Source organism: Filicampus tigris, chromosome 21 (genome assembly GCF_054856515.1).
Source record: "Filicampus tigris isolate MCC_2025a chromosome 21, RoL_Ftig_1.0, whole genome shotgun sequence".
NCBI lineage: Eukaryota > Metazoa > Chordata > Actinopteri > Syngnathiformes > Syngnathidae > Filicampus > Filicampus tigris.
The window spans coordinates 11,936,773-11,953,320 of NC_141237.1; the positions used below are offsets into that span (position 1 = coordinate 11,936,773).

Below are 16,548 nucleotides of genomic sequence, written 5' to 3' on the forward strand. Positions count from 1 at the left end.
AGTACTGTAGATAAACAATCATCACCAAGACATTTAACATTCCAGATTTCCTTTTCTGCCTTTTTTAACCTGGTGAATAATTTACTTTATTCATGATCTCTTGACTTTGGTGACACCACAGGTCAATGTTTTTAAACCTTTAACAATCTCAAAATTCAAAGGCCATTGCTTTCTTCACAGACATATTGTAAAAAAGTCCTGTGAAATGTTACAATAAATATAACACTGTATCTTTAGAAGCCACCTTACTTTTAACTTCATCTGCACTTTATAACTTTTAATTGGATTTACTATACATTTTGATTTCATTCTCATCGTTGTATTTGATACTGTAGAATTTAAACTATTACCTTCTACTGCATAACTTCAATGTCATATGTCCTGAAAGTGGCACTATTTGGAGACCAAACGAAACTCTCTGTAAAAACATGCCTCAAAAGTCAAGTGTAAATTAATTAACAATTAACATTGCTGCAACAAGCAGCCCTCAAGGGCCTGGTGACTTGTCCAAAGTTTACGCCACCCCTCACTCAAAGTCAGCTGGAATACACTGTAGTGCAGTGATTCTAAAATGGAGGGTCGGAAACGGAGCATACTACGATTGATTGCCCATTCACTCCAATCAAATCTACAAAGCACGCTGATACAAAAATATATTTATTCTTCACAATTCTAAAATTAAAAAAAAAAATCGTCTTAGCCAAGTTTCTTTCCTGCTTTTATTCTGATTGTGTTGGGCAAGATTGGTATATATGTCAGGAAAGTCACAAGTATCAATTTTCTTCCCTGGATCGGGGGTCGCCGGGGGTGCTGCCAGAGAGTGGCTACCACGTAGCTCCACACCTGACAGCAGTTGAGAACTAATGCCTTAGTGCACTCGTGACCCTATTAAGGGTGTAAAAAAATGGATAGACAATTATACACAAGTATATTTACTCGGTAATTTCACGAAGCCAAAGTTAACAAACGTGCAGTTCTCTCCAGAAAGACTACTTTCTTCATTCCAGCAGTACCTGCAATCAAGTCACCACTAGATGACAGTATTGCTCTACTGACACACTGTTTCCTCTCCATTTCATGTCAGTCAGTGGTCTTCAACTAAGTGAGTAGCCTTACTGGTCCGTGTCTCTTTTGGTCATTGGATATTATGTTTGGAAGCAGATATGAAAAATGGACAAACTACTCGTTATTAGATTTTCATTTTAAAATACACCAAAATTGAAATACAGATTAATTTTGTATTTGGTTGTCTGGAACGAGTCTAAAAACGGTTTTATTTGCATTTTTATTTCTAAAACGAAAATAGAATACAGCACGTTACACAAATCGAAATACGGCTCGTATATCTGTTGTCACCAAAAGCATTTCTCCTAGTAACCAGGAGATGGCGACAGAGTAGCGCCTGAAGACGATATCGTGAACTGTATTTGAACCTGGAGTCCACTAATAGTGTAGTGGTACACACGCCTGAGTTGTTTGCGGGCAGCGTGGGATCGATTCCCGCTCAGTGACAGTGTCTATGTGTGCCCTGCGACTGGCTGGCGACCAGTTCGGGGTGTAGTCTGCCTTCGCCCTTTGACGGCTGGGATGGGCTCCAGCAACTCCCCGCGACCCTGTATAGGATAAGCGGTTTGGAAGATGACATGACATATTTGAACCTGGAAAAAATTGTTGCTATCCTCTGTTGAATACATAAATGATAATAATAATAATACAAACAAAACTTTAATGAAAACTAAACTAATGAAAATCAGAAATAGCTTTTGAATTATGGTTGAACAGCTTTATTTTAAAAATGATAATCATAAACTCATTGAAACGGGCCTGGACAAAAATGGTGCTATTCCGAGAAAAGATTAAAAATAATTTGACCATATGGACATGTTCAACCAATGTGTTGTTGTGTTAGCATCACAGATGTCTTCCAACTTGTAAGAATTCAGTTGGCCAACATTTTCGGCCATACATACTCCAATACAACCATGGGGAAAGACCAACATTCTCGCCTGGATGATGAAAGATCCAACAGCGCCTCCCAACCACTGCACTTGAATATTTGATTTACTTTTGAATTTCCCAACTACTGTATGTGTTCTTCCCAGGGAATCCAGAAGCCCAAGAAAGCTGTTGGATGCCATAAAGAGCAGGTGCTCTGCAACCCCAGATGGCTGCTGAAACTGAGTGTGTACTTCAATGTTCAAGTATATTTTATTTAGTATAATAAAGACGTACTTCTGGAGCCTGTTGCTTTTGTTTTGAGTTGTTCCAATCTCATCTTCAAGGGGAAGTCAACCCACAAACTGTCTTACATTCTCACACATATGCTTATATTCAAATCATTATTTTACACATACAATGCACATACCTACATATAATTTGATCACACTAATGCTAACACAGCAAAGAGTTAGAATTTCTCCTATTTATACCTGATTATTAGTCTTTTTTTATTTTAAAGCTTATTATACATTGCAAGTGATTTACAAGATTCCAATTCAGTTCCATGCTTGCTCCAAAAATAAATATCCTTACAGGGACACACAACTTTGATTTGTATTTGTTCTTTTCATGTTTGGTCTTCCCAATAAGCCTAAGTAAACAAGAGAATGGCTTCAACAAATAATATTTTCTGGAGCGGCCCTTTGAACCCAGATGCTGTGGCATGAGTGTGATTCACACTTGGTATCCCAAGAACATTGCTGAACTGAAGTGGTTTGTTCAGACCAACCAATGAGCGGACGGACAATGCTGACATTACAAAGAACCATTGCGGTTGAACTTTGAAACAGTCCCTCTTCGAATATAATTGGCATCGCTGATCGGCCAGCGCTACGAGTGATTCTCAACGCCCCGGCCCATTAAAGTGACATGGCTGCTAATTGGACATAAAAACATCAACATGTACTATAAGCAATGCAGTCAAATAAAATACTACGCAAACAAGAACATAGTCTATTGAAATTACATTAAAGCAATTTAATTAAACGAATACTAGAATTTAGGGACCTTCCGTGTATTACATTTCCGATTTTGAAACTCAAATCTGAAAACAACAAACAATTTTAGAACTCTCAAAAAATAAAATGAGACCCATTTTTGCATAAAAATACAACCATGAAATTGGATTCTGTATTGTTTTTGTTAACAATCGTGACCATAAAAATCGAAGTATATCCCACAATCCCATGCGAATGCATAGTGAGTGTAAATATTTTGATAGTTTACACGACTACAAGTTTTAAGTGCACAATGTAACAATTTGTAGCGGTAGAGAAGTAAACTTAGACTTTTGACAGGCAGGCGAGTGTGCGCGAAATTGCGTGTGATTGGAGATTGGATCGTTCGAAACGTCAACAGGAAGACTGAATGACTGATCAGAGGTATGACATCGATTTTGTGAAATATGTTTGTACAACAATACACAAGTCTGTGTACAATAGTTTCAACCACTTCCACAAGTAAGAGGCAAGAGTTCTTCAAGTTGTTTAATTGTCACACACGCTATTGTTCCATGCAACACTGGCGTGTAAAATAAGTGATTAAACACCGAACGTCCGCTCGCTAAATGCTATCACACAGTAAAAGGCAGACATGCTAACCAAAATTAGCACCGATGTTACTGTAAATAAATCTTTAAACAGTACCCGGGAAGCAGTCCAGGGTGTTGTATAATTATCTTCTTCTGCGATAACTATTAATGAGGACACGGGAAAGGACAGCGCATATGCGTTTAAATGTGAATTTATCTTCAGAATGCTAAACGACTGCGATGTGCGTGCCTTGTAACCATAGCAACAGCTCTAGCGGTGAACAAGATGTGGACAGTTTTTTTTCATCGATCGCTTTTCTTTTGGGTGGGCGTCAAAACCCTGGTTTGTCATTATTTTCAGAAGGCAAAAGAAACCTTCTCGTCGCCAACGGAAGCAGATTCGGTCTGACAGGAGTTTAAGACTAACTTTTGGTCATTGAATATTGGGTTTGGAAGCAGATACTAAAAATGTAAAAACGTCCGAATGCGTTTTTCAAAACGAAACGGGATTTTAAAAAACGACTTGTTTTGTCAATATCAAAAGGATCGCAGCAATATTTTGAGATTTTATGGACATTACCATTTTCTTCTCCATAGGTGTGCACTCAAAGAGGAAAGTGATTATGTCCAGACAATAGTGAGCCCATTTGTTTTGTTATTTGAAGAGATTTATGTGGGCACAGGTTGAGCCGTGCACATGAATTTTGGTGGCGATTGGTCGTCGTTTATTCTCGTTAATCCTTTTCACTCACACACTGGTAAATTTGGATTGGATGTGGTGGTTTTGGGGGGGTAGGGGTGGGTTGGATGAGCGGTGCATATTCCCGATGACACGTAATACTTTGGGGGGGCTATCGGAAAGTCTTCCCATGTTTTCCCAATAGCTATTATTAAATTTGATTTCACTATGTTTCGTTGTGTTTTGCAGGTGAAGGCTACAGACCTGTCTGAGCAGTAGCGACCCACCCACTCCCCCCAACCAACGAGCCGAGACGCTTCTCAACCTCCAACCAGAGTTGTCTTTATCGACAAAGCATCTTGAAACTAAAACACGAACTAAACATTTGCAACTGTTTGTGACTGAAGCTAATAAGAAAACACTTGTGTGCTTTTACTCAAGCACTTTATTCACGATCTCCAATAAAGCAAAGTAACAAACTGCCTCTTTGTCATGTTCGTCTTCAATTTCAAACCAAATTGACTTTGCAAGCTCTCTCCCGATGGATGACATCAGGAAATGTTAGTGGTAGGAAACACCAGTGGGGTGGAGGGTTATTGGTTAAGTTTGAGTCCACGTGGAATGTTAGCGGTGTAAAGTGACCACTTCACGAGGGATGCCAACTCTCTCACCATTTACATCTCCCTTTTCCATGTAACTGAGGATAAACGGCTCGGGTAATGGCTGGATGTCTGGACCGTAATCCAATAAATACACAACAAAATTTCGACTTTCTTACCGTCAAGATAGGCTGGTGGTATAAAAACGAGCTTGGAGTTTGGGAGACTCGGGTTCGAGCCTAACTCTTTGCTCCGTTTACAAATTTAATAGTGGATAGAGCAAGAATCGAACTCGGGTCTCCCATAGACCAAATTGAGACACTAACCATTAGACCACGTGAGTTCTTCTGAAACACATCGAATGTGTTTATATATATAGATGTATTAATTGACACGCTCACTACATTATAATATATGTTATATATTACTAAGAAAGGGCACGATTGCAACTAAGCGATAGTCGAGTGGTCGGCACCCCCGCGTCATATACAGACAACTCGGGTTCGATCCCCAGTAGTCATTTGGGACGATGCTTCCATTTATTTCGCGCCGGTAACATAACTTCTTTACTAGCGTTTACTGCTTAGCTTTCTAAGTTAAATTTTTTATTTTTGTTTTCTGGAAGTGACGTCATCGCCGGAAACCTATTTAAGCCGGGGGGAAAGTGAGAACCCTTCTTTCACAGCTGGTGACAGCCTCCGCTCGTCCTTGTCCACCATCTGCCCCGCAGACATCTCCCCCACAGGATCATCGAAAACTTTGACAAGGTGAGTGCTCAATCTTTAATGGCCTCTTAAAACTCACTGCTTTTGCTCACTTTGAGCTAAAGTAGAACTTTGGGCGTGCTGACGCCTTGCTAACATGGTAAGCTAAAGCGTTTACTCTAGCGTTGGTAATTAACGCTTCCTACGACTTTAAATTGTACCAAAAGGCGTTTTTAGGACTTGCATACTGATAAATGTTTGAAAGCAATAATTCAAGTATTTATTCATGGTTAAGTTCATGTTTATTGAACAGTAATGCAGATACTTTGTGTGACGATGACTAACGAAGTATTTGCTCAAACTTTTTCCAGCATCAGGACGAGTGTACCGTTTGGCCGAAGGTAAGTAGACGACACTTAAAACTAACTAAATAAATCATGTTTATTGAAAGTAATGCAGATACTTTGTATGACGATGACTAACGAAGTATTTGCTCAAACTTTTTCCAGCATCAGGACGAGTGTACCGTTTGGCCGAAGGTAAGTAGACGACACTTAAAACTAACTGAATAAATCAAGTATATTTTCATGCATGCGTGTGTGTCTTATTTCTGTCCACAGGCTTGCATCATGAACAGAACGGCCAGGTTGACTGCAAAATGGCATAATTTCTGTGTTTTTATATTCAAGACATCATTATTAAACAGACTAAATCAAGTATCTGTGTGTGTGTGTGTGTTGATTCTTATTTCTGTCTACAGAATGTGTCTTCAACAGAATGGCCAAAATGACCCTTAAAATGGCTGACTTCCTGTTTTTTTGGGACACGGAGTCATGAGACTTTTGCGTGTCTACCAAATGTCATGTTGCTAAGCCACTAGCTTGTCAGGCTGAGTATTTTAAAGCCGAATGCTTACGTTCCCTTTCAGGCCGCCATGCTGTTGAAGAGGCGTCCGGCTCTGCTCTCCTTACTGGTAAAACACACACTTTCATACATGTACAAATGTTTGACAAATTATTTCAGCATGTGCTGACCAGGGGACCTCCTGTGATCTTATTAATCAGCAATGGTGTGTCAAATCCAGGTCCAGTAGGTAAAGACCCAGCCACAGTTTGACTTGCCCCACAGGTGCTTCCACTCAACCAGCTTCTGGGGAGCTCGTTTGCCTGCCGGTTGAGTGCAAGCACCTGCAGCCAAATGGTGGATGTGGTTTTACTTTCTGGACCTGGATTTGACACGAGTCAGGGGGGAACATTCACTCAATGGCAACACTTCGATCATTGTCAACTTTGTGTGCTGCAGTATCACTCCAGGAAGAAGCACCAGCCAAGATTCTGGATGAAACCGAAGGAGGGTCAGGAGGCCCGATGTGATTTTCCAGCAGTGTCCCATCCAAACTTCTGCTTTTTGTTTTTCCTCCCCTTTTTGTGCAGTCGTTCCAGAGTTTCATTGAGAGCTGTGGAACAAGAAGGCAGTGTATCAAGTGAGCATTTTTTTTTTTTTCTGCAGTTTTGCCAAAGTTGCAGTCAGGGAACAGGATTGGAAACCACTAAGTGTTTTGTCTCTCTCCTACAACACACCTTAATTGAAATGATCAAGCTCCTAAAGAGCTTGCTGATCATTTGAATAGGGTGTGTTGCAGCTGTGCGCAATGGAAAACTGGCAGGACAGCGACCCCAAAAGGAACAGGATTAAAGATCCTGGCCAACAATGTAACTTTTGTCCTGCTCTTATCCACCAGGTGGCAGACAAGAACCTGATCAGTGCAGCGTGGATCAACTTGTGAAGCCGAGCTCCTCTTCGGCAAGGTTGGGACCTGTTGCAAAAGACAAACTTGATGAATCCAAGTACTTGACTGTTTTTGTTCTAGATGGCACCATGATCAACTTGCTGACCAGTTAAACAGTCTAAAACAAACTGCATGTTTAAAGAGCACTCTCCTGCTTTTTCTTTGGCATGCACTGCAGCTTCCAGTAAGAGTGCCGTCAGGGACTCTTCCACCTGCTGGACAAAGAAATTCCCCATAAATGTGGAAGCTCCTCAAATCTGCCTACATTTTCAATATTAAGACATGCAAATAAACATACTAAAAATAGCAGCTTGACTGGTCTGTCGTTTGTGGTATTGGCAGATTTGTCCATCCGGGTGAAGTCTCTGCATCAGTCAAGAGTTTCAGGAGCTTGACCAGCTGCTGCAGAGGAAGGTTCCCGTTCCATTTTAGTCAACTAAAAATGAGTCGCCATGTCATGAAAGGTGAAACGCTACATTCATGGTATGTTGCTGATGCTGTAAGCTTTTGACTCACTTATGTCTTTGTCTAGGTCCACACGCTGGCCAATTGACTACTTCATGCAGCGACGAGGAGACAGTCTTTACATGTCATTCAACTTGTCGCCATGGTGTTCCAAATGACTGCATCAATGAGGAGCTCCTGCAAAAGCGTAACAGTAAAACGTAACTGCATTTCAGGTTAGTCACATAATTTGTCTAATCACATGTTCCTTGTCCTGCAGACGGCGCCACTGGAGTGCTACGAGCTGCAACATGACTCAAAGTGCGTCTGCTTGAGGATGAGTCCTCTGCTGGTAAGGAAAGCGACATTTCATTTCAGCTAACATGTTCCAGTTGTCTCAACAAAGTTGAATGATTCGTTCTTGTGTCCAATGGGGCGCACGATCGAGTACCTGCTCACAGCCAGCAGCAACACTTTTGCCTTGGTTGTTGCTTGCTCATCCGTGTGGTGCTGAAGCCAAACTTTGAGGCAACCTGAGAAGAAATGGGAGACATTTACCCTTGGACGGTATGATCTTTAAATGCTTTTCACTGCACAATCCTCATGACACCTTTTTTTATTATTTTTTTTTTTGACCCAATACTTTTGTTTTTTTTTCTTCCCCTTTCTAGGCAGCAAGGAACAAGATCATCCATCATAACGCACCTGTGAAGACTTGAGTCTTGATGGCTGGTAGGTTTCAAGCCCCAAACATCTTCTGCACAAGACATTGACTTAAATTCTGACTCATGTTATTTTTGTCTTAGGTCCACACGCTTGTCCAAGTACCTCTCTCTGGCTGACCACTTTGCAACGAGCAGACTGTCGTCCTACTTGCAACTTTGTCTTCTCGCTGGCCAACCACTTCAGCACGCAGCAACGAGCAGACTGTCGTCCTACTTGCAACTTTGTCTTCTCGCTGGCCGACCACTTCAGCACGCAGCAACGAGCAGACTGTCATCCAACTTGTAACTTGTTTGTTTGTGATTGTCTACTCTGCAAAAGAAATAAAGCTAGATTTCAAATAACACTTAAGCTCTCAACTTCATTCTTGCACACATCACAAAAACACATCTTAAAGAAAAGTAAAAACACACACAAAAAAATCTAAAATATTTTTTCTAAATTTTTTTTTTCCCAGAAATTTTTTTCCCAATTTATTTTTTTATTTTTATTTTTTTATTTTTTTATTTTTTTTTGGGTGCCAAGGAATATACTGGAAAGTGGGTGTGGCAAGGCTGGAATAAGGCTTTCTGATTCGCTGGTGGGTCTGGAAGTGGGTGGAGCAATGTCGATAAATGTCTGTCATTGGCCAAAAGGTGGGTGGGACTATGCAAATTAGGAGTGCTGCGATTGGTGGGATTTGAAGTGGGCGTGGCTATGCAAATTTGAAGAGCTGTGATTGGTCAGATTGGCACTGCTATGCAAATTGCTGCATTCTGATTGGCTATGCAAATTTTGAGCCACACCATGATTGGTGGATTCAAAATTGGGCGGAGTTAGAGGCGGTCCTAGCAGCAGATAGTTTTTTTGAAGGCACTTTTGCGTGTTCAGGTCAAAGTTGCACTTCAGTCACTACATGAGACAAGTCTTTTACTCTTCCCCTCAATCTCACATGACCCAAAGCTCGATTAATTTAAAGATGCTTGAGTTTTGAGCCATGAGGAGACAAACAGGAGTAGTAATGTGACACTTGTGTCCACAGTAGTAGTGACTGACGTGCAACTCTCACCTCAAGACTTCAAGCAAACGTCACGCATGGAAGGCTTCAAATGAGGGCACATTTACCAATAAAACACAAAGACTCCAATTCAAGTTTTACAATTTATTGGACAAAAGCTAACAGGACCATTTGAAAGCAATTCACCAGTCAATGTTTGTGTGAACTAACTCAAGTTGCACACACAGACATTGACGATGGAAGCATGGAAGTGTTGCCTGCTTGACGAGCTCATGTGTGATGTCACTTACTACAAATGACGCGCACACACTTAGGCGATGGCACCAAAGGGGAACGTGAGCACACTGGACATCTTGCACTGGGACAAAAACTAACACCACCATCACACACTGCTGGACATGCTTTTAAATGACACCGATGTGAACCAAGTTCGTCAAAAACAGATTTTTTTTTTTAACTAACTTGGCCCACATCATTGTCATTCAAAAACATGTCCAGAAATGTCTGACGATGGTGTTGTGGCTCACAGTGTCATGCAGTAGATGAATCAGAAGTTGAAGTTCAGTGTACTCACGTCCACCTTGTGGTCCGATGTGACATCACACATCAGCTCGTCAAGCACACAGCACTGCTCAATACTCACATGGGTCCAAATGCAGCTTGCCCTTCCCTTCCATTCCATTCCGTTCCATTCCGCATGTCCCACAAGTCCGTCGGCTGCACCTTTGAGCACGAAGCCTCCTCCATCCATCTGGTCAGGCAGAAAATAAAAGCAGTAAGTAACACTCTTCTGGACATAAAAGTAGATTTTTTTTTTTTTAATTGCCTTTTTTAAGATTCAAGATTCAAGTGCATCTGCGTGCGTGAGCAATGAGCTGGAGGCTTTCTCTCCACACCTGACATTCAATGAGCAACCCATGCGCCTTTCAATCAACTGGTCAAGCAGGGCCTCAAAGTCCTCTAACTGAAATTACCCCGCTCATGTGTTAAGATAGAGTAGTTTAATATTGTTCAAACATACCCAAAAATTCAAACTACTCCAACAGGCAGCAATCTGGTCCCCTTGATATCATCCTTTACCTCCCCCTGAAAATGCCACTTGACAACACTACATTATCTGATAAGTATTACTTTACTTTCCAAAATACACAACTTTTATTAAAAGTATACAACTTTTTAAGTTGTCGATGTAACATTACAGTTTTGTTTGTTCTTTTATAATAATAATAATAATGTTAAAATGTTCTTTTAAATAATTCATTGGGGGAAATAGCAGATTAATTTGTCCATGATTGCAATTTTGGACTCTAATTAGGGCTGTAAAAATTAAAGTGTTAACTCTAGAGATTAATTTAAATTTCATAAAGTGTTTAAAAAAAAAAGAACTCTGTTTTATTTAATTCCTGTGACAGCTGACTTCTGCTCACCTTGCAGCCAAACTTCAGAAGAGAGTCATTGGCACAAAGACAGACAAAGATGGACTTTTACGTAGTTTTACTTTAAAAAGTTACTCATTGGAGAAATCCAAACTATGTCTTTGGCATATCGTTCAACAGTTGTAATTCTATACAATACAACTTTCATTATACAACACATTTCATAACAGCTGCAGCTGTAACAAAGCACTTTATATTACAATAACAAAATAGCAATAATATAACAGGTGAACACAGTAAATTAAAACACAAATTACTATTATACAGTAGACAATGGAAAACAGCAGAAAAGTGTCCCACATGCGGGTTTTAAAAATGGACAGAGAGGGGGCTTGCCTGACATTTAATGGAAGGTCATTCCAAAGGGAAGGACCAGAAACAGAAAAGGCTGCATCCCCTCGGATCCCCACATACTCAAAGAATCATATTCAAGGATCAAAGAAAGCTATTTGAACAGCCTCTGAATCGAAATACACTTGACTTTTTTTCAATTCCAAGATTTTGCTAAAGTAAATCGCATCTGTTACAAGCTTCGTATAAAATTATAGTTGAAAAATGTGATTATGATTGATGTTAAATTTTGCATGCATTACCTAAAATAAATTAATCGCTTGACAGCACTAACTCTAATATTTATTATTTTGTTCAGGATCAATTTAGATACGTCATGACATTCTTAATTTAAAGGTGTTTTTACATTTATTTACATTTCTGTAATGGCTTATCTATTTAATTAAAAGCAACACAACATTTTGGCCAGCCACATATTCAAGACGCCTCTCAGTGAAGCTGCACCTGTACAGTGCATACTCAAAGGTTTGGCTAAATTGTTGATGTTGGAGTGGAGGCTCTTTCTGACTGGCAACGTCACGCCCCAGCATACATTTATTGGCAACATACAATTTGACAGCTCTGTCTTTAAAAGCTGCCTCTACAATCAATCTTTATGGGTGCTCACCAGAGTGGTGGCTTCATTTGCAGTCTGAACCCAGATGGGGGGGGGACTACTATTTTTATTTTTGAAAAAAATATTTTTTATTTCATTTTTCATGAATTTTATTTAACCATAATAACTTTCTACTTGCTTTATTTTGAAACAAAGAGGGATTAGAAAAGTTGCTACACTGAGCAGCCCTAGCTGTACTCACAAAGCGCCAGGTTGTAAGTAAAAAAATAGGCCTTTAATACAGATAAATCACATTCATTCATTTTAAACTAGTTTTAAATTAGTGTAAAAATGCACATAAAAATATACTGTATATTTGAATGTACTTCAATATTTTTTCAAATAGGTCTAACAGACACGATTTCAACAAAAAGTATATTTATAAAATAAGAACAGGGTGTCATAAGATTGCGCTGGTGTCCCTAATGTTTTGACCCTCTCGAGCTACCGGAGGCATAATGCTATATAGAAGAAAATGGAAGGAACAGCAAGCAGTACCTTTGAAGAATATGTTGATGGTGAGATTTGCAGGTAGACGACCGGCAGCAGGTGAACATGGGGAGAGATTTGCCTCAAAATTAGTCACGCAAATGCATCCGCGATCTTCACGTGTTTTTCAGATCCACAAATATATTGGTGATTTTCACGTGTTTTTTAAGGTTGTGTGTGCATTTATCATGACTCTGCGTGTGAATTGTCGAATGTGCGTTTGTGGCTCAGCGGACAACCGCATTTCTTTTTGACACCAACGTCATGCCGTTTCCAAGATATAATTTAATCGCGCAAACAGCAAAGGCGCTCAAACTGCGTCCGTCTGTCAGACTGCGCACACGAGGCGGGATAAGCCCGTGTGACGCGCGTCATGGTAAATCGATCCTCTCGGAATATCCGAGTCTGGGTGTGTACTTTGCCACGTTAACGGCCGTCGAACTTAACTAGCAGCGATCGCTGGTTGAAACGGATCATAATGGGAACGTCACATTCAACACTGATAACCCTCGCCGAGACGCGACGTTCGTTCAAATACAGTCGAGCACTTAACACCCGAACAGAAATAAGTGCAACAATGCATTTTTGTGGTTGGGATGTCAAACATTAGTCTATGATATGTTATACTACCCAGTCCCCAAAGGCGTAGATAAAAAACAACTAATCTTTTGGTGCCCGAAAACTTTTGTCAAGTCCTGGATATAAATAAAAATAAAAGTAGCATGTAAAAAAAAAAATTTTTTTTTAAAGTTAAATGTTTTCATGTTCAATTGTTCTAAGGTGTTAAACATGATAAACATGTATTTTTTATGTTATCAAATATGTTTTGCTATTCTTTCCTTTTTGCCTTCTTTTCAAGTTATATAAAGTAATTGACCTGTTTCGTCAGCCGCTGCTTGTTGCAAAACAAAGTTCTTATGACGGCAAAATATTTTGCAAATATATCCTAAGTCACTGTCAATCTTTGCATACGAAACTACAGTATGCCAACTGAGACGACAATACATCAGCAAATATGGTCATGCTGTACCACATCAAAAAAGCGTGCAACCAGATCCTGTGTTGGTGCGACCAACTGAAAAAAACTGTTGAAAAAATAGAGAGCCTTTGAGGAGAGGGGCTACGAACTATTCAATAAATGCGGTAAATGCAACTTTATTTATTCATTATTTAATGTATCTGACCTCTAAAATGGGGAGCGGTACGATAGCGGGAGTCATGCTGAACGGGGCGGGGCGGGATAGAAGTCGCTTTCACCGGGACGGGATGGAACAGGATTTAATTTTTTTTTTTTTGTATTCATTTTTTTAATACAGTGGTCTGGGACTGAGATTTTTTTTTTCCTGTGGGAGTTGGATGGTACCCGAGTAAAAATACACTCCGGTGTCATCTATCACACACAGAAGTTGTCAACATTCACACGTGTTTAAAAGGCCATCCCTCTTTAGTCCGCTAGAGGGTAGTGTCTCGGTCTCCAACAATCCGTGTATCATTTATTAGTTGGCTTTTTTTTTTTTTTTAAACAAAACGGGCAGTAAAAAAATTAATTAAAAAGTTGTTTTGTCAAAATCCGTTCCAAAAACCAAAATGCAACAAAAAATGACAACAAATATTTTCCTAATTTTGCTACATAATTGAAAAACGAAAAAAAAATAAAATAAATAAATAATAAAAGATAACAGGCGATCAACGAGCCTCCAAAAAACCCCGTGAAAATCACGAATATATTTGTGGATCTGAAAAGCACATTTTGGTGCAACTAAATCTTTCAAATCAAACACATAAATATTTAGTTGGTTAACATTAGTTGGTTCACATTTGTGAAAATCACTAATCTTTGCGGATCTGAAAAACACATGGAAATCACGGCTGCATTTGTGTGTGAATAATTTTGAGACAAATCTCTCCCCATATGTGAAGCCATCTTCCATAGTGGACATCAGCGTTGGGGTGGTGGGCTAGCTGACGAGCCACCTTTGTTGATATTGTTTTAAGATAGCTAGCGAGCTTCCAGTGACGTAGCGAGTAACAATAAACAAACTAGAAGGCCTCAGTGTCATAATTATGTTCCTAAATAGTGTACATACATACATTTGTATACAAATGGCAAATAGACAGTTTAAGAATGTTTAAATTACTCACTGAAAACACAGCTGCCAGTAACCGGGAGACTTTGTCACAGCAGCGAACGTGTACGGTTCTTCTTCTTTTTCTGCTACTGCTTCTTCTTCGTCTTGTTTTTTGGGGGGGGTTACATCTACTTGGTGCATATCGCCATCCATTGGACAGGAGATCGCTAATTCATTTGGCAAGCAATATTATCCAATGACGTTGTCTGCCTGCCGACTGTATTTACTTTTAATAATGTCAACATTTCATATTCATAAACGTAAGGTCATGGAAAGGATTCCTAGCTTCACTGTTTTCATTAACGAATTCAAACATTATATCTCTGCAATTAGGCACTCTCTAAAACAGAAAGCAATTAGAACTATTTCTGCTTGTGTTGAATCTAATGTTGTTATTTAAATATTTTTTGAATGTATTTATTTGCTTTTTTTCTCTCTCTATGCTTTGTATAGAAAGTTGTAACTATTTTTCTTCTTGTATGTTGTTTTATGTTTACCCCCTAGCGTTATGTTTATTTGTGTGTGTGTGTGTGTGTGTGTGTGTGTGTGTGTTAAAATGCAAATTGTGTTTAATTTGTTATTATATTTGACATATATTAAATAAAGATATATATTTTTAAAAATGTGTACGACTGTACGGTATGAGAAGGCTCAATTCAAATGGAAAGAAAAGCGTGTTTGACAAATTGTGCAACGACTCTTCAAACAACCACAACAACAACACCGTATCGTGTATACAACAGTAAGTAAGGGAATGTTTTTAGATTTTTATTCGCCTTTTGGTGTTGGAAGATTTTTTTATATTTATAAGGCACCACTTTGACACTCTCACTTGCCTTTTTTGTCTGTTTGTTGTTTTTGCTTGCCCTCTGGGGCAGTCAAGATCAGGGGATTTCCTTCACATTTGTTAACTGTAGACCTGTAAGCCCTTTCAGACTATTTTGTGATTACGGGCTACATAAATAAATTTGACTTGACGTTGACATTGTGTCTCTGTTGTTGTTCTGCAATACATTATCTTGAGACTTGTGCTTCACTGTTAAACTTCATGGCTGTTATGCACTTTAAATGCATGTTCCCTTTTAAGGGAATGGTTAAGTAAGTTCAGTCGACATCAGGAGTGTTCTGAATACATTGTTGAGATTTTTTGTTTTTATTTTTGTAATGTCCGTACATATGAATAAGCTTAAATATTAGGTGTCTCACTATGCTCTAAGAAGAAATGCTATGCTGTGGATGGAGAATGTGAGATGGACTACCTTCTCACAACAGGATTTCCTCAATTGTTTGTTTCATTTAAAATAAAATAAAAACAGCGCCCAGCAATAGATCCACTAACATCAATGTAGATCCAAACATTACATGAGATTTTTTTTTTTTTTATTTGTGGCCACATTATTAATATACCATGGACACAAAATGCTAATGTGTGACCATAAAAGAGTCACATATAAAATTAGTGCACAAAATACTAATTTGTGAATTAGATTCATATGAAGAACTTTGACATCTGAGTTAGTAAATGCCACACATCTTCGTTGGAGACCTCAGTGTCTGGTGTCCTGAAAGACAAGTGTCTTTGAATAGTCTGTTCTCATCTTTAGCTTGCAATGGCAGCTTTTCCACAATGCAATCTTATTTGTGTCACCATAGTCTTTAACCTCCCTCATTGTTGTACAGGCTATTATTATTATTATTATTATTATTATTATTATTATTATTATTATTATTATTATTATTATTATTATTATTATAACAGAGGGAAACAACAATTTTCTCTGAGTGTAGCGTTTGTGGAATGAGGCTGGAGATGGAGCATTACAGTATATATCGCCATCTTCTGGTCAGAATGAGAAATGCTGTCAGTGACAACTTCCGGGAATCTAAAACAGATATACGAGCCGTATTTCGATTTGTGTCACGTGCTGTATTCTATTTTCGTTTTAGAATTAAAAATTAAAAATAAAACAGTTTTTAGACTTTTCCTTACTCGTTCCAGACAACAAAAAAGACAATCAAGCTGTATTTCAATTTTGGTGTTTGTATTTTAAAATGAAGATAAAATAACGATTCCATTTTTCATA

The 16,548-nt window shown here is 39.0% G+C and overlaps 3 protein-coding genes across 13 annotated transcripts in view; 2 read left to right on the forward strand and 1 right to left on the reverse strand.

Annotated features, from left to right (window-relative positions):
• The window catches only part of LOC147127621 (uncharacterized), a 39,002-nt gene extending 34,356 nt beyond the window's left edge, over nt 1–4,646 (forward strand). For 6 of the 7 annotated variants that reach the window (XR_015084426.1, XR_015084425.1, XM_086021176.1 and 3 more), the window contains one exon: nt 2,103–2,239. Coding sequence is in view for 5 of the 7 variants with exons in the window: in XM_086021176.1 (XP_085877302.1) it covers nt 2,103–2,216 (114 nt within the window). In the remaining 2 variants the exon portion in view is untranslated. Of the gene's footprint in view, nt 1–2,102; nt 2,240–4,457 lie in introns of those variants that run through there. The other variant, XM_086021179.1, reaches the window with a different exon arrangement.
• An 807-nt stretch (nt 4,647–5,453) lies between these two features.
• On the forward strand, nt 5,454–8,813 carry LOC147127622 (uncharacterized). Of its 5 annotated transcripts, none has more exons than XM_086021169.1 (14): nt 5,454–5,574; nt 5,883–5,912; nt 6,021–6,050; nt 6,132–6,157; nt 6,272–6,359; nt 6,440–6,484; nt 6,814–6,994; nt 7,253–7,319; nt 7,643–7,764; nt 7,833–7,958; nt 8,025–8,096; nt 8,206–8,311; nt 8,416–8,476; nt 8,551–8,813. In XM_086021169.1, exons 5-11 carry the CDS (start codon nt 6,345–6,347, stop codon nt 8,057–8,059), a joined length of 591 nt encoding a protein of 196 aa, XP_085877295.1. In that variant the 5' UTR covers nt 5,454–5,574; nt 5,883–5,912; nt 6,021–6,050; nt 6,132–6,157; nt 6,272–6,344; the 3' UTR covers nt 8,060–8,096; nt 8,206–8,311; nt 8,416–8,476; nt 8,551–8,813. The 5 variants fall into 5 exon arrangements, with proteins under 5 accessions (XP_085877295.1, XP_085877294.1, XP_085877297.1 ...); XM_086021168.1 differs by having other exon boundaries at nt 8,025–8,095; nt 8,178–8,311; XM_086021171.1 differs by having other exon boundaries at nt 7,833–7,952.
• LOC147127623 (uncharacterized) lies at nt 5,791–14,551 on the reverse strand. The gene is made up of 10 exons (XM_086021173.1): nt 14,478–14,551; nt 10,108–10,215; nt 8,573–8,774; nt 8,450–8,501; nt 8,196–8,277; nt 8,007–8,093; nt 7,817–7,942; nt 7,599–7,736; nt 7,092–7,515; nt 5,791–6,967 (listed from the first exon to the last, which is right to left on the reverse strand). The coding sequence occupies exons 2-5, from the start codon at nt 10,213–10,215 to the stop codon at nt 8,241–8,243; spliced, it is 399 nt and encodes a 132-aa protein (XP_085877299.1). The 5' UTR covers nt 14,478–14,551; the 3' UTR covers nt 5,791–6,967; nt 7,092–7,515; nt 7,599–7,736; nt 7,817–7,942; nt 8,007–8,093; nt 8,196–8,240.
• Nucleotides 14,552–16,548: the final 1,997 nt, after the last annotated feature.

What these genes read in the sequence shown, in the direction of transcription:
- LOC147127622 (XM_086021169.1), top strand. An exon ending in ACAAGAAGGCAGTGTATCAA is followed by an intron (nt 6,995 to 7,252) that starts GTGAGCATTTTT and finishes CTTATCCACCAG; the next exon opens with GTGGCAGACAAGAACCTGAT. An exon ending in CCGAGCTCCTCTTCGGCAAG is followed by an intron (nt 7,320 to 7,642) that starts GTTGGGACCTGT and finishes TGGTATTGGCAG; the next exon opens with ATTTGTCCATCCGGGTGAAG.
- LOC147127623 (XM_086021173.1), bottom strand. Translation starts at nt 10,215, where the DNA reads ATGGATGGAGGAGGCTTCGTGCTCAAAGGTGCAGCCGACGGACTTGTG. An exon ending in CAAGCTGCATTTGGACCCAT is followed by an intron (nt 8,775 to 10,107) that starts GTGAGTATTGAG and finishes TTTGCAGAGTAG; the next exon opens with ACAATCACAAACAAACAAGT. An exon ending in AAGTGGTCAGCCAGAGAGAG is followed by an intron (nt 8,502 to 8,572) that starts GTACTTGGACAA and finishes TGTCTTGTGCAG; the next exon opens with AAGATGTTTGGGGCTTGAAA.